The sequence below is a fragment of the Scyliorhinus torazame genome, chromosome 25 (assembly GCF_047496885.1).
Source record: "Scyliorhinus torazame isolate Kashiwa2021f chromosome 25, sScyTor2.1, whole genome shotgun sequence".
In the NCBI taxonomy this organism is placed as follows: Eukaryota; Metazoa; Chordata; class Chondrichthyes; order Carcharhiniformes; family Scyliorhinidae; genus Scyliorhinus; species Scyliorhinus torazame.
Genome location: NC_092731.1, coordinates 12,546,694 through 12,561,477, shown reverse-complemented (window position 1 = coordinate 12,561,477; position 14,784 = coordinate 12,546,694). Strand labels below are relative to the sequence as shown.

At 53.6% G+C, this 14,784-nt stretch overlaps 1 protein-coding gene across 4 annotated transcripts in view; it reads left to right on the top strand.

Moving 5' to 3' along the window:
• The window catches only part of numbl (NUMB like endocytic adaptor protein), a 283,887-nt gene that overhangs the window by 227,989 nt on the left and 41,114 nt on the right, over nucleotides 1-14,784 (top strand). For 3 of the 4 annotated variants that reach the window (XM_072490024.1, XM_072490023.1, XM_072490026.1), the window contains 2 exons: nucleotides 7,751-7,892; nucleotides 9,268-9,342. In XM_072490024.1, coding sequence (XP_072346125.1) covers nucleotides 7,751-7,892; nucleotides 9,268-9,342 — 217 coding nt within the window. Of the gene's footprint in view, nucleotides 1-3,199; nucleotides 3,222-7,750; nucleotides 7,893-9,267; nucleotides 9,343-14,784 lie in introns of those variants that run through there. The other variant, XM_072490025.1, reaches the window with a different exon arrangement.

Here is a 14,784-nt window from a genome sequence, read left to right as displayed (position 1 = left end):
AAAAATGGATTGGGTACCGCCGCTATTCTGAAGAAGAGCAGAGGTGAATTATCCCCGTGTTCTGGCCAATATTTATCCCTTCATATCGCTGAAGCCAGGGTTACCTGGCCATTATCACCTTGCTGTTTGTGTGATCTTGCTGTGCACAAATGCAAACTGGCTGCTGCATTTCCTACATTTCAGCAGTGACTACACTTCACTCCATCCCCCCTCACTCCATCCCTCCCACTCCATCCCCCCCTCACTCCATCCACCCCACTCCACCCCCCTCACTCCATCCTCCCCTCACTCCATCCTCCCCTCACTCCAACCTCCCCTCACTCCATCCTCCCTCACTCCATCCTCCCCACACTCCATCCTCCCTCACTCCATCCTCCCCTCACCCATCCCCCTCACTCATCCCCACTCATCCATCCTCCCCTTTCCCCATCCTCCCCTCACTCCATCCCTCTCACTCCATCCTCCCCTCACTCCATCCTCCCCTCACTCCATCCTCCCTCATTCCACCCCCCTCACTCCATCCCCCTCACTCCATCCTCCCCTCTCCCCATCCTCCCCTCACTCCATCCTCTCCATCCTCCCCTCACTCCATCCCCCCTCACTCCATCCCCCCTCACTCCATCCCCCCTCACTCCATCCCCCCTCACTCCATCCCCCCTCACTCCATCCCCCCTCACTCCATCCCCCCTCACTCCATCCCCCCTCACTCCATCCCCCCTCACTCCATCCCCCCTCACTCCATCCGCCCCTCACTCCATCCGCCCCTCACTCCATCCTCCCCTCACTCCATCCTCCCCTCACTCCATCCTCCCCTCACTCCATCCCCCCTCACTCCATCCCCCCTCACTCCATCCTCCCTCACTCCATCCTCCCTCACTCCATCCTCCCCTCACTCCATCCCCCCTCACTCCATCCCCCCTCACTCCATCCCCCCTCACTCCGTCCTCCCCTCACTCCATCCTCCCCTCACCCCATCCTCCCCTCACTCCATCCCCCTCACTCCATCCCCCCTCTCCCCATCCTCCCCTCACTCCATCCCCCCTCACTCCATCCCCCTCACTCCATCCTCCCCTCACTCCATCCTCCCCTCACTCCATCCTCCCCTCTCTCCATCCTCTCCTCTCTCCATCCTCTCCTCTCTCCATCCTCCCCTCTCTCCATCCTCCCCTCACTCCATCCTCCCCTCACTCCATCCTCCCCTCACTCCATCCTCCCCTCACTCCATCCTCCCCTCACTCCATCCTCCCCTCACTCCATCCTCCCCTCACTCCATCCCCCCTCAATCCATCCCCCCCTCACTCCATCCTCCCCTCTCTCCATCCTCCCCTCTCTCCATCCTCCCCTCTCTCCATCCCCCCTCACTCCATCCCCCCTCACTCCATCCTCCCCTCACTCCATCCTCCCCTCACTCCATCCTCCCCTCACTCCATCCTCCCTCACTCCATCCCCCCTCACTCCATCCTCCCCTCACTCCATTCCCCTCACTCCATCCCACCTCACTCCATCCCCCCCTCACTCCATCCCCCCACTCCATCCCCCCTCACTCCATCCTCCCCTCACTCCATCCCCCCCCTCACTCCATCCCCCCCCTCACTCCATCCCCCCCTCACTCCATCCCCCCTCACTCCATCCCCCCTCACTCCATCCCCCCTCACTCCATCCCCCCTCACTCCATCCCACCTCACTCCATCCCCCCCTCACTCCATCCCCCCTCACTCCATCCTCCCCTCACTCCATCCCCCCACTCCATCCCCCCCTCACTCCATCCCCCCTCACTCCATCCCCCCTCACTCCATCCCCCCTCACTCCATCCCCCTCACTCCATCCCCCCTCACTCCATCCCCCCTCACTCCATCCCCCCTCACTCCATCCCCCTCACTCCATCCTCCCCTCACTCCATCCTCCCCTCACTCCATCCTCCCCTCTCTCCATCCTCCCCTCTCTCCATCCTCCCCTCACTCCATCCTCCCCTCACTCCATCCTCCCCTCACTCCATCCTCCCCTCACTCCATCCTCCCCTCACTCCATCCTCCCTCACTCCATCCCCCCTCACTCCATCCCCCTCACTCCATCCTCCCCTCACTCCATCCTCCCCTCACTCCATCCCCCCTCAATCCATCCCCCCTCACTCCATCCCCCCTCACTCCATCCCCCCTCACTCCATCCCCCCTCACTCCATCCTCCCTCACTCCACACAGCCCATTTTCAATGCAGCCGGCCCATTGCCCTGTTCGCCTCACTCTGCGCACACACCACACACCCGCCATGGTTACGCTGATCTGGACACTGAATTGTTGTGGAACCAGGAAACTGGTGCGCTTGGTAACACAATATGATCAACATTAATAACCAGCTGTATACTGTACAACAACCGTACACACATTTTAATGAAATCCTTTGTGAGGTCTCTGCTAATGATCAGTGTCGGGCTCTCGTGACCCAGAATTGTTGCTCAGACCCACGTGATATTCCCCTGGCTTGCAAAAGACACTCTCTCTCCTCAGCACTTTCACTGGGTGTGTGTGTGTGTCTGTCTGTCACCCTCTGTCTCTCTCTCTCCCCCTGTGTGGATGTCTCTCTCTCACTGTTTCTATGTCTGTCTTTCTCTGTCCGTCTCTATGTCTCTCTCACTCTATCTGTCTTTCTCTGTGTGTCTCTCTTTTTCTCTGCCTCTTTCTCTCTCGCTCTTTTGTGTCGCTCTCTCTCTCTCTCTCTCTCTCTTTGTGTCTCTCTCTGTGTCCCTCGCTTTGTGTCTCTCTTTTTGTCTCTCCCTTTGTGTGTCTCTCTTTGTGTTCTATGTGTGTGTCTCTCTGTCTCTTTCTCTATCTCTCTCTCTCTGTTTCTCTCCCCATCTCACCCTCTCTCGCTCCCTATGTGCGTGACACTCCCTCTGGCTCGCCTTCTCTCCCTCTGTCTGTGTGTCCCTCTCTCTCTGTTTCTGTGTCTGTCTTTCTCCATCCGTCTACTTGTCTGTCTGTCTCTCTGTCCGTCTGTGTGTGTTTCTGTCTCCCTCAGTGTGTGTGTGTGTCTCTCACCCCTTTTTGCTTGCTCTCTCTCTCCCTGTGCGTGGGAGTGTGTCTCTCTCGCTCTGTCTCACTCTGTTTCTTTATCTGTCTCGCTCTGCCCTCCTGTGTGTGTCTCTCCCTCTGTCTGTGTCTCTCTCCCTCTCACAGCCTCAGGCTGTACAAGGCTGTTTGAACAGCTGGACAACTGTTGCTGATGTGAGTTTTCGGTTTGTTTTTATATTTTTATTTGGCTGTAAAAGAAACGATTCCCAGAGAATCTCCAGGCCTCATTTTATGGAATTTTCCTCCCATCTGGGATTGATTTTCTTTCAAAAGAAATATTGAGTGAACATATTTTAAGAGTTGCTCTGTTTTGCAGATGCTCATTCGCTCTCTCTCTCTCTCTCTCTCTCTCTCCATTCCTTCCTCTCTCACACCCTTTTGCGTCACACAGCTCCCAATGACCTCTCACTGTTTTTCACTCTCTCTTGTCCTGTCTGTCACCTTCTTATTCTGTTTCTCTCTCACTCGCGCGCGCTCTCTCTCTCTGGTGCACAACCTCATTCACGGGAACACTCTGCACCTTACCCCGTGTGACCGACACTTGTTAAAACTGGGGGGACTCTGGTTCAGACTGGAAATGGTTGTTTTGCTGCTTCCGAAGCCAGCGCCGTGTGAGAATGAGAAAGTCTAAATCTGCGAGTGATTAATGTTTGGAAAGTATCTTTTGTGAAGAGGCAGGGTTATGAATCAATGGGTGTTGGAGCAATCCTGCCTCTGGGTTCGCAGTCTGTGGTATGCAGTCTAACCAGTTCCCAAATTGCGTGCTTTGCGGCCGATGTACTTAAAGGGGAGGGGTCTGCTGTTCAACCATTAAAGAAACATTGTCACTGACGCGCAGTGGCAGCCATGTGTACCATCTACGAGATGTAACTCATCAAAGCCCGGGCGGCACGGTGGCGCATTGGTTAGCACTGCTGCCTCACGGCGCCGAGGACCCAGACTCGATCCCGGCCCCGGGTCACTGTCCGTGTGGAGTTTGCACATTCTCCCCGGGTCTGCGTGGGTTTCGTCCCCACAACCCAAAGATGTGCAGGTTAGGCGGATTGGCCGCGCTAAATTGCCCCTTAATGTCCAAAAGATTAGGTGGGGTTACTGGGGTACGGGAATAGGGTGAAGGCGTGGGCTTAAGTAGGGTGCTCTTCCCAAGGGCCGGTGCAGACTCGATGGGCCGAATGGCCTCCTTCTGCACTGTAAATTATATAATTCCATGATGTTGGCCAGATACCAAATACTTCTCTTGGGTTGTGTAATGTGGAATTAATTTGTTTGGCTTGAATGTCAATTGGAAGATGTAGTGCGACTGGTAATGTTCAGAGCCCTGGGCGAATGGTCTGGTGTGATGAGTTCAAATGTAGTTTTCATTCATTAATCAATTTGGAATGAAATGCTAATTTTATTAATTATGAAACCACCAGATTGTGGTAAAAATCCTTCTGGTTCATTAAAAAAAAAATTTAGAGTACCTACTTCATTTTTCTAATTAAGGACAATTTAGCGTGGCCAATCCACCTACCCTGCACACCTTGGGGTTGTGGGGGTGAGGCCCACGCAGACACGGGGAGAATGGTGGGGCTGGTTTAGCACAGGGCTAAATCGCTGGCTTTGAAAGCAGACCAAGGCAGGCCAGCAGCACGGTTCAATTCCCGCACCAGCCTCCCCGAACAGGCGCCGGAATGTGGCGACTAGGGGCTTTTCACAGTAACTTCATTGGAAGCCTACTTGTGACAATAAGCGATTTTCATTTCAATGTGCCGACTTCCATTATGAGGGGCATAGACAGAGTGGATAGTCAGAGGCTTTTCCCCAGGGTAGAGGGGTCAATTACTAGGGGGCATAGGTTTAAGGTGAGAGGGGCAAGGTTTAGAGGAGATGTACGAGGCAAGTTTTTTACACAGAGGGTAGAGGGTGCCTGGAACTCTCTGCCGGAGGAGGTGGTGGAAGCAGAGACGATAGTGACATTTAAGGGGCATCTTGACAAATACATGGATGGGAATAGAGGGATACGGACCCCAGGAAGTGTAGAAGATTTTAGTTAGAAGATTTTAGTTCAGACGGGCAGCATGGTCGGCGCAGGCTTGGAGGGCCGAAGGGCCTGTTCCTGTGCTGTACTTTTCTTTGTTCTTTGTTCACATGGACAGTGACCCGGGGGCTGGGATCGAACCCGGGTCCTCGGCGGCGTGAGGCAGCAGTGCTAACCACTGCGCCATGCCGCCCCCTATCCATTTGGTTCACTGATGTCCCTTTAGGGAAGGAAATCTGCCGTCCTACTTACTTGGCCTCCAGACACCAGACCCACAGCGATGGGGTTGACTCTTAACGAGAAGCTCAGTTTGAGGGTGAATTAGCGAGGCTCAGTTTACCTGTAATGGACATCATTTTGGACAGAAGGCTGGAGAGCTGTCGGCACCCCGTCCCTAACAACAAGATGGGGGAGAGGCGAAAACATTATTGTGCCTGTGTTCCTTTCCCTGGCAGAACACGTGATGCCAGGCTGTATTGCACCCACTCCAGATTTACATTGGCTGTTGGGAATGTTATACCATTCAGTGCAAGAAGGGGTCCCCCTTGTGGTGTTTGAAACAACCACAAATTTGAGAGTCTTGATTGATTGGACAGAATTACCTGGCATTCACAGCACAGAAACAGGCCATTCGGCCCATGGGCTCCAAGCTGGCGTATCGTTCTCCACTCGAGCCTCCTCCCCACCCCTCTTCGCCTCGCCCCCATCAACACAGCCTCCTGATCCATTCTCCCTCGTCAGCTGTGGCTTCACAGCTCCAGGGTCCCCGGTTCGATTCCCGGCTTGAGCCACTGTCCGTGCGGAGTCTGCACGTTCTCCCCGTGTCTGCGTGGGTTTCCTCCGGGCGCTCCGGTTTCCTCCCACAAGTCCCGAAAGACGTGCTTGTTGGGTGAATTGGACATTCTGAATTCTCCCTCCGTGTCCCCGAACAGGCGCCGGAGTGTGGCGACGAGGGGATTTTCACAGTAACTTCATTGCAGTGTTAATGTAAGGCTACTTGCGATACTAACTAACATTATTATTATATTCAATGCATCCATCCCATTTGCCTCGACCACTGTGGGAGTGAGTTCCACATTCTCATCACTCTAGGTTAGGAAGCTTTTGCAAAATACATTCACATATGGTGATATCAATTACACACTTCCAGCGACCTCAATGAGAAATGAGCAGACAGCCTGTTTTTAGCTGTGTTGATTAAGGGATAATAATGGACTGGGACTCCATGGGGAAAATTCCCCGGCACTCAAATAGTGCCATGCTTACCCAGAATTTACAAAGCAAGACCAGGCTATTCAGCCCCAGGGTCCCTCCTGGCCCCTCCGCTCCTTGTGAGCTGGAGGAGTGTGGTTCCCTCTGACAGGACGGGTGGGGAGCGAGCTTTAATGCTTTGTCTTAAACGGCGGCACGTCCAACAGTGCAGCACTTCCTCAGTAGTGGTGGGGTGGGGGAACTTGTAAGGACTGAAACTTTCATCAGTCAGGGCATTGAGTAAAGACGTTGGGAAGTTATGTTGCAGCTGTACAGGACGTTAGTGAGGCCGCACCTGGAATATTGGGCGCGATTCTCCGAGCCCCGCGCCGGGCCGGAGAATCGGCGCAACTGCGCCACGACTCCCGGACACCGGCGCGCGATTCTCCGAGGTGCGGAGAATCGGCGCCATTTGCACCGCCACATTTGGCGCGGCGCCGGTCGCGGGCTGCTGTCTGCAGACGGGCCGGATGGGACGCGCGGAAAGGGCAGAGTCCCGCCGTCGCCGTTCCCGCTGCTAGCGGGAACTCTGCGCGTAGGGTCGGTGTGGGGGGGGGGGGGCGGCCTGTGCCACGGACCGGCAGGGCCGGCCTCCCACTCCCCCGCCCCCCGGGCCTACCTTGCTGCACGGCCGGCCCCTGAACCCCCACGCCATGTTGCGTAGGGGCCGGCGCACTGAAGAAATCCCTCGCGCATGCGCGGGTTGGCGCGCCGCCCATTTGGCGCCGGGAAGGGAGGCTGGAGCGGCGTGAACCGTGCTGGCCCCCTGTGGGGGACAGAAGCGGTCGTCCCCACGCCCGTTTCGCGCCGTCGTGAAACTCGAGGGCGCGGACACTTAGTCCCGCAATCGGAGAATCGCCCCCCATTGTCTTCAGTTTTGATCGCCTTGCTATAGGAAAGATGGTATTGAACTGGAGAGGGTGCAGAAGAGATTTACAAGGATGTTGCCAGGACTCGAGGGGACTGAGTTACAGGGAGAGATTAGACAGGCTGGGACTTTTTTCTTTGGAGCGTGGGAGACTGAGGGGTGATCGTACCGAAGTGTATGAAATCATGAGAGGCATGGATAGGGTGAATACACTCAGTCTTTTTCCCAGGTTGGGGAATCGGGAACTAGAGGGCACAGGTTCAAGTTAAGGGGGAGAAGAATTAATGGGAACCCGAGGAGCAACTTTTTTCCACAGAGGGTGGGACGTGTGTGGAATGAGCTGCCGGAGGAATTGTTCGATGCAGGGACGTTGATACATTTAAAAGACATTTGGACAGATACATGGATAGGAAAGGTTTATGGGCCAGATGCAGGCAGATGGGGTTAGCTCAGATGGGCTTTTTGGTTGGCACGACCAGTTTGGGCCGAAGGGCCTGCCGTAGGTTCTATAACGGAATGGCTTAATTGTGCGTTTCTGTGCAGGGAGAGGGCACCCGCCATGAACAAGCTGCGGCAGAGTCTGCGCCGTAAGAAGCAGCCGTACGTGCCGGAGGCCAGCCGCCCTCACCAGTGGCAAGCTGACGAGGAGGCCGTCCGCAAGGGCAAGTGCAGTTTCCCGGTTAGGGTGAGTACAACCCCTCGCTGTTACGTTAAAGGTGGGAAGGAAACAACGAGATGCTCCACCTCGTGCGGAGTCGGACAAACGTTTCGCTCCCGAGCGTCGCAAGGCCATACTGGGGCGGGTGACAAAACCGTTTGGTCTGAATTTCTGTCAGCCTGAAGAGAAAAATAGAGAGAGGGGGGAAAGGCTTAAGGAATATAGGAGACGGGAAAGGCCATTCGGCCCCTCCAGCGTGCTGCACCACTTAATAAGACCATGCCTCATCTTTTCCCTCGGTTCCACCTTCCGACACTGTCCCCAAATTCCTTAACCTTCACAATCCATCGACCTCTGTCTTCAATCTACTCAACGACTGAGTGCCTGTGGTAAACACCACAGATCATACACTGCGTGTATTACGGTACTGCCAGTGTACTCCAGTCATTACAGTAAATCCCAGCCTGCTGGCTCCACCCAGCAGGCTCTGTATAAAAGTGTACGCTCTCCTGCGCTGCCCCCATTCTGGTTCCAGCTGCAGGAGGCTTAACATCTAGCACAATAAAGCCTCAATTGTTCACCATTCGCCTCGTAGTCATTGATGGTACATCAGTGCCCACAACAGGAGTAGATTCACGACGCTTTGAATGAAGAGATTTCTCCTCGGCTCGGTCCAAAATGGCCGCCTCCTTTATCCAGCACCACCAAGGCCGACACAGCTGGCATCTACTGTGTGATAATTAGTTTATTTACTTTTTTATATGTAGCTAATAGGTATTGTAAATAAACTAAGTTAGGGGCGGCACAGTGGTTAGCACTGCTGCCTCACGGCGCCGAGGTCCCGGGCTCGATCCCGGCTCTGGGTCACTGTCCGTGTGGAGTTTGCACATTCTCCCCGTGTTTGCGTGGGTTTTACCCCCACAACCCAGAGATGTGCAGGGTAGGTGGATTGGCCACGCTAAATGGCCCCTTGATTTGGAAAAATAAAAGAATTGGGTACTGTTTTAAAAAAAAATTTAAAAAATTTTTTTTAAGTAAATAAACTACTTTGAACTACTTGGCGTGGACTCCTTCGTGACCTTATCGAAGCGACTGAAGGCATGGCCGTCAATGGCGGGGCCATGGGAATCGGGGATGCTCGAAAGGGTGGAGTTGGAAGAATTCCGAGATCTTGGAGAGGTGTAGGGCTTGAGGAGGCTAGCGAGGGAATTGCAGAAGGGGGTGTGACGGTTGCGCAGGGTTGGGGTGGTTATGCGGCTGGAAGAGGGTCGTTGGGGGGGTGGGGGGGGTGGAGGCGAGATTTGAACTCCTCAATAGATGCTGCCAGGGTGATACTTTCAGACAGAAAATGTGACAGGTGTAATTCTGAAATAATAACGTGTATCCGATTCTCTCTGTGCAGTATTTGGGTCATGTGGAGGTGGAGGAGTCACGCGGGATGCATGTGTGTGAAGATGCGGTGAAGAAACTCAAAGCTGTGAGCATTCCTGATTTTCTCGTCTTCCTCTCTAACCCCTCGATGTTTTAAGATGCTCACTGTCTGTGGCCACGTGTAAATTCTTCGCTCATGTGTAAAACTTGCATTTTTGTAGCGCCTTCCACCACCTCAGGACTTCCACCAAATTGCTTTGCAGCCAATGAGGTGCTTTTGAAATGTAGCCACTGTCGGAATGCGGCCGTCAATTTGCGCAGAGCAAGCTCCCAAAATGTGATTGTGGTGATATGCATCACTGTAAATACACAAGGGGTTAATATAAATACACTACGACTACGTAAACACTAAAGGGAGCACCGGAGACGTCATGACATGCAGACATACAGCTAATGAACACATAGAATAGGACACGACCAATGGGCAGTCAAGACACCCAGAGGGGACACTCCCACAAGGGGCATTACACAACCCATATATAAGGACAGGGCACACATGCTCTGTCTCTTGCCACAGGCGACACATAGAGAGTAGGACAGGGACAGATCAGAAGCATTACACCCACCGCATGGCTTAGAGCAGACTGGTTAGTTAGACTGAGTTATTATAGCAAATTTAGCAGGAGCGTCAAACTCATAGAGAACTGTGCTAATGGTTCAATAAATCACATTGAACTTACTTCAAAGTCTGGAGTATCTTTTGGTCAAAGCTGCATCGAATTGCAGCCTGTGTTATCCCAGAGTACATAACACAATAGTGATAATGAAATGAAATGAAACTCGCTTATTGTCACAAGTAGGCTTCAAATTACTGTGAAAAGCCCCTAGTCGCCACATTCCGGCGCCTGTTCGGGAGGTTGGTACGGGAATTGAACCGTGCTGCTGGCCTGCCTTGGTCTGCTTTCAAAGCCAGTGATTTAGCCCTGTGCTAAACAGCCCCTATAATGACCAGATGATCAGATTTTGTTTCAGCGATGTTCGTTCGGGGGTAAATATTGCTCAGGACACCCGGAAGGGCTCTCCTGTTCGTCTTCAAAATAGTGCCTCAGGCTCTTTTGCATCCCACTCGGAAGAGCAGGTGAGGCAGGGCCTCTGTTTGAAGTCACATCGGAAAGACAGCACCTCGGACTGTGCAGCTCTCCCTCAGTACTGCCTTAGAGGGAAGCTGCATTTGTTGCTGCGATTTCAGGACGGCACGGTAGCACAGTGGTTAGCACTGTTGCCTCACAGCTCCAGGGACTCGGGTTCGATTCCCGGCTTGGGTCACTGTCTGTGCGGAGTCTGCACGTTCTCCCCGTGACTGCGTGGGTTTCCTCCGGGTGCTCCGGTTTCCTCCCACAGTCCAAAGATGTGCAGGTTGGTGGATTGGCCGTGATAAAATTGTCCTTTTAGTGTCCAGGGATGTGCAGGTTAGGTGAGGTTACAGGGTGGGTGAGGGAGTGAGCCTAGGTAGGGTGCCCTTTCAGAGGATCAGTGCAAACTCGATGGGCTGGATGGCCTCCTTCTGCACTGTAGGGATTCGCTGACTCTTCTATGCTTTCTATGTGGGCAGGACCGGTGAGGCCTCAGTTTCCACCTCTGGCGCTGCTTAACCTCCTGAGGGCCTTAAAAGGCACCAAATTTAGCAAAGGCTTCACGAGGCCCTCACGAGGACTAGCATCAGCTCCCCAGAGGCCTTATTCGGGCAGAGTCCTGGGGGACGTTTCAGACAAACTTACAGATCCTCCCACACTCTTGCCCCTCCGCAACGGCAAGTATGAAGAGCTGCCTGCTTCAACGAGAGACTCCTGACCAGCCTACCCTGGCAGCAATATTCCCTCCCACCCCAATCCCTGAGATTTAAACCTCTGGGGGAGGAAAGGTTCCATTGCAGAAAACAAAAACTGATTCACCACAGATTTCTGCCTCTCTCCCTTTACCAATGAAATAACAATGAAAATGCCAAACCTTCAGTATTGGAGTCCCTGGACCCCTGTTGCGAGCAAACCCCAGGAAGAAAATCAGAGAGGCCTTCAAAGCTATTTTTTTAATAAGCTTCTTTGAACATTGCATTTATTGATTTTAAATTGAAAGATCCAAGATGGGGAACAGACCAAATTAATCCAGTCAGATTCGCTCGCTTTTTTGATTGGCTGGGGGAGGAGGTTGGGCCACCAGGATTGACAGGTCGGTCAGCCAAGGACGGGGGTGTGAGGGCGGGGCGGGGCCTTTGACAGCAGGTGATCATGTGACGAAACCTCCAGGAATATGACCAACACAGAGTTGGCAACCCGAAACAGCGGCGTTCCACGATGCAGAGGAAGATCCCAGCTTGTGGGCCCAACAGGCGCTCTGTTTACTCGATGAACTGAGAGACCCTCCGGAGTCTCCAGCCTGGCCGTGATAGAAAATAACCGCTCCGTGTTCTCCTCGCTCCGTGCATGGGGAACCTCTGGGGGAGCAAATGTTCCATTTACCTGGATTTACTGCGTTTCCCGGGTTGGAGTCAGAACAGTTGCCTCGTTCTCTTCAATCTGCAGGGAGGATTATGGCCGGCTGCTTTAAAAGCAACTTGATTTTAAAATTCTCATCCTTGTTTACACACTGGCACAGTGGTTAGCACTGTGGCTTCACAGCTCCAGGGTCCCGGGTTCGATTCCCGGCTTGGGTCACCGTCTGTGCGCAGTCTGCACGTCCTCCCCGTGTCTGTGTGGGTTTCCTCCGGGTGCTCCGGTTTCATCCCACAAGTCCTGAAAGACGTGCAGGTTAGGTGAATTGGACATTCTGAATTCTCCCTCCGGGTGCTCCGGTTTCCTCCCACAGTCCAAAGACGTGCAGGTTAGGTGGATTGGCCGTTATCAATTACCCCTTAGTGTCCAAGAGTTAGGTGGGGTTGCGGGGATAGGGTGGGGGGGGGAATGGTATTGGGTGGGGTGCTCTTTCAGGGGCCGGTGTAGACCCGATGGGCCGAGTGGCCTCCTTCTGCACTGTAAATTCTATGAAATCCCTCCGTGACCACGGCCCTCCCACCACGGACTTGTTACGGGCAGAAGGAGACCATTTGGGCCGTCTCTCTCTCTCTCTCTCTCTCCCTCGCTCCGTACAATCTACCTTTGTGACCAAACCTTTGACTATCTGTGCTAATACCGCTCCACGTGACTCAGTGTCAAATTTGTGTGATTCTGCTCCTTGGAGACTCTCGGTTAAAGGCGCTATATAAATGCAAGTTGATGGGGAAATTGGGATCCGGGATGGTTTGATGTACGAGTCAGAAGTGTCTCCGTTCAGTATTCACTGATGTAGAAGCCGTTTGCAGACGGTATGCCAGGTTAAAATGGCACAGACTTAATCGGCTTATCTCTAAACAGCTTGCTCATAGGGTCTGTGAAGGGCCTGCTTGCACAGGGGGCGGTAAGCACACTGAGCAACTTCTTATCCTTTATTTGCACACAAGGAGGGCACATGATTTGCTCACGTAAATGCACTTGGTGAAGCTTCTGAGCAACCTTTCATGAAACCTTCAGTTATATTGAGTTTCCGCCAGTCTCCGCTTCGAGATCATTGATTCATTAACCACTTATTTTCCACTGATGACCCATCTGTTAGTGGTCGGTGCTTTCCTATTTGTTCTTTCTTTCCTGTGCTGTTGGGGCTTTTCCAATCTTGTACCGCGTTAGTCGTGTATGATCGGAACTCTGTCCTATCTGAACTCCCAAACCCCCCCACCTCCATAGCCAGTCCGTTGCCAAGACTGCTTACTCCATAATGCCGCCTGTTTCCACGCCTGCCTCGGCCCCTCTCCTGCTGCCACCCTCACCCATGTCTCTGTCACCCCAGGCTGAGCTATTTCAATGCACTTGAGGCCTCTGCTGTCGTCTGTGTCCGGACTCTCACTAAAGCCCGTTCACCCGCCACCCTCTCTGCTCATTGGCCTGTGGGGGCTTGCAGTCTGCGAACGCCTTGGTTTTACAATTCCCATCCTTCTTTTCCGATCCCTCCATGGCCTTGCTCCCTCCCCAGCTCTGTAATCGATTCCCGGACATCTCAGTGCTGCCTGAGCCCCAGGCCTTGGAATTCTCTCCCTAAGCCTTTTCCTGCAGAGGACCTTGTATCTCTCTTCCTCTCTTTCCCCCCCCCCCCCCCCCCCCCCCCCCCATGTTCACGTGACTGGGAGTTGTTGAATTGCCCCCCTGGTCATCACCATACCCAAATCGGGGGGGGGGGGGGGGATGCCTCCAATTCTGTGCACCTAAATGCAAGATGGGAAAATGCTTGAGGTGTGACCTCCTGACCTGGAAGCAGTCCAGACCATCCGGTGTCTGCCCTTGTCCAGCCTCCTGTGAAGGGGGAGACGGCCGAGGGCTTCTAACACCAGTGACATTGCGCCCAAGCGAGAGTCTGCCACTTCAGCAGAGCGATGAGGAAAGAGAAGGGGGCAGTGGGATAATTAATTGGACAGCTCGACTGAAGAACTAGCACAGGGATGATGGATCAACCGGCCTCCTCTGGGGTAAGAGGGTGGTGGAGAGGAAAAGCAAACGAGTCCTCGGGGGAACGATATTCATGGCTGATGGAAACAAATTCAAACGTACAGAAATGACAGCCAGGAAAGGCCCAGATACAAGTGTGGCCAATCTTCACTCAATACACTTCACCCTCCTCCCCTACACGAGGAGGTTTTCGTGGCGCGGTGGGGTTAGGTTCACTGCCTCTGAGCCGGAAGCTCCCGGTTCGAGTCCCACCCCAGGACTTGACGGTCAAGGAAGGCTCGTTCGTAACGCGGCCAAAACGGCTGAGTGTCAACCTGCAAAATCCTTCCCAACTCGCCAATGGCTGATGGTGAGAGTGGGAGAGATTCCTGGTTGAGACATTTTTTAAAAAAAAACATTTTATTAAGGCATTTATGGTTTTATAATAAAAGACACAAGGACAAATATAAACACATAGTTCAACACGTAACACCCCCTCCATCTCCCACAGTTCTTGCCTAAGCTCGACGGACATCGTCTAACTCCCTACCCCTTAACCCCGCCCCCCCTTGCTCCCTAACTCCCCCCTATATTGGATCTGCTGACGGTTTAGTTTTCCCTGAAGAAGTCGATAAACGGCTGCCACCTCCGAACGAACCCTAATGATGAACCTCCCAGGGCGAACTTGATTTTCTCAAGCCCGACAAACCCAGCCATGTCGCTAACCCATACCCCTGCTTTAGGGGGCTTCGAGTCCCTCCAGGCTAGTAAGATCCATCTCCGAGCGACCAAGGAGACCAAAACATCGGCCTCATTTCGCCCCCTGGACTCCCGGGTCGTCCGATACTCCAAAAACCGCCACCTCTGGAGTCGGAACCACCCGGAGCTTCAAGACTGTGTGGACATGACATCAGCAAATCCCTGCCAGAATCCCCTGGGCTTCGGGCTTGCCCAAAACATGTGGACGTGATTTGCGGCACGTCACCCACACCTGTCCTCTACCCCAAAAACCTGCTCATCCGGGCCACCGTCATGTGTGC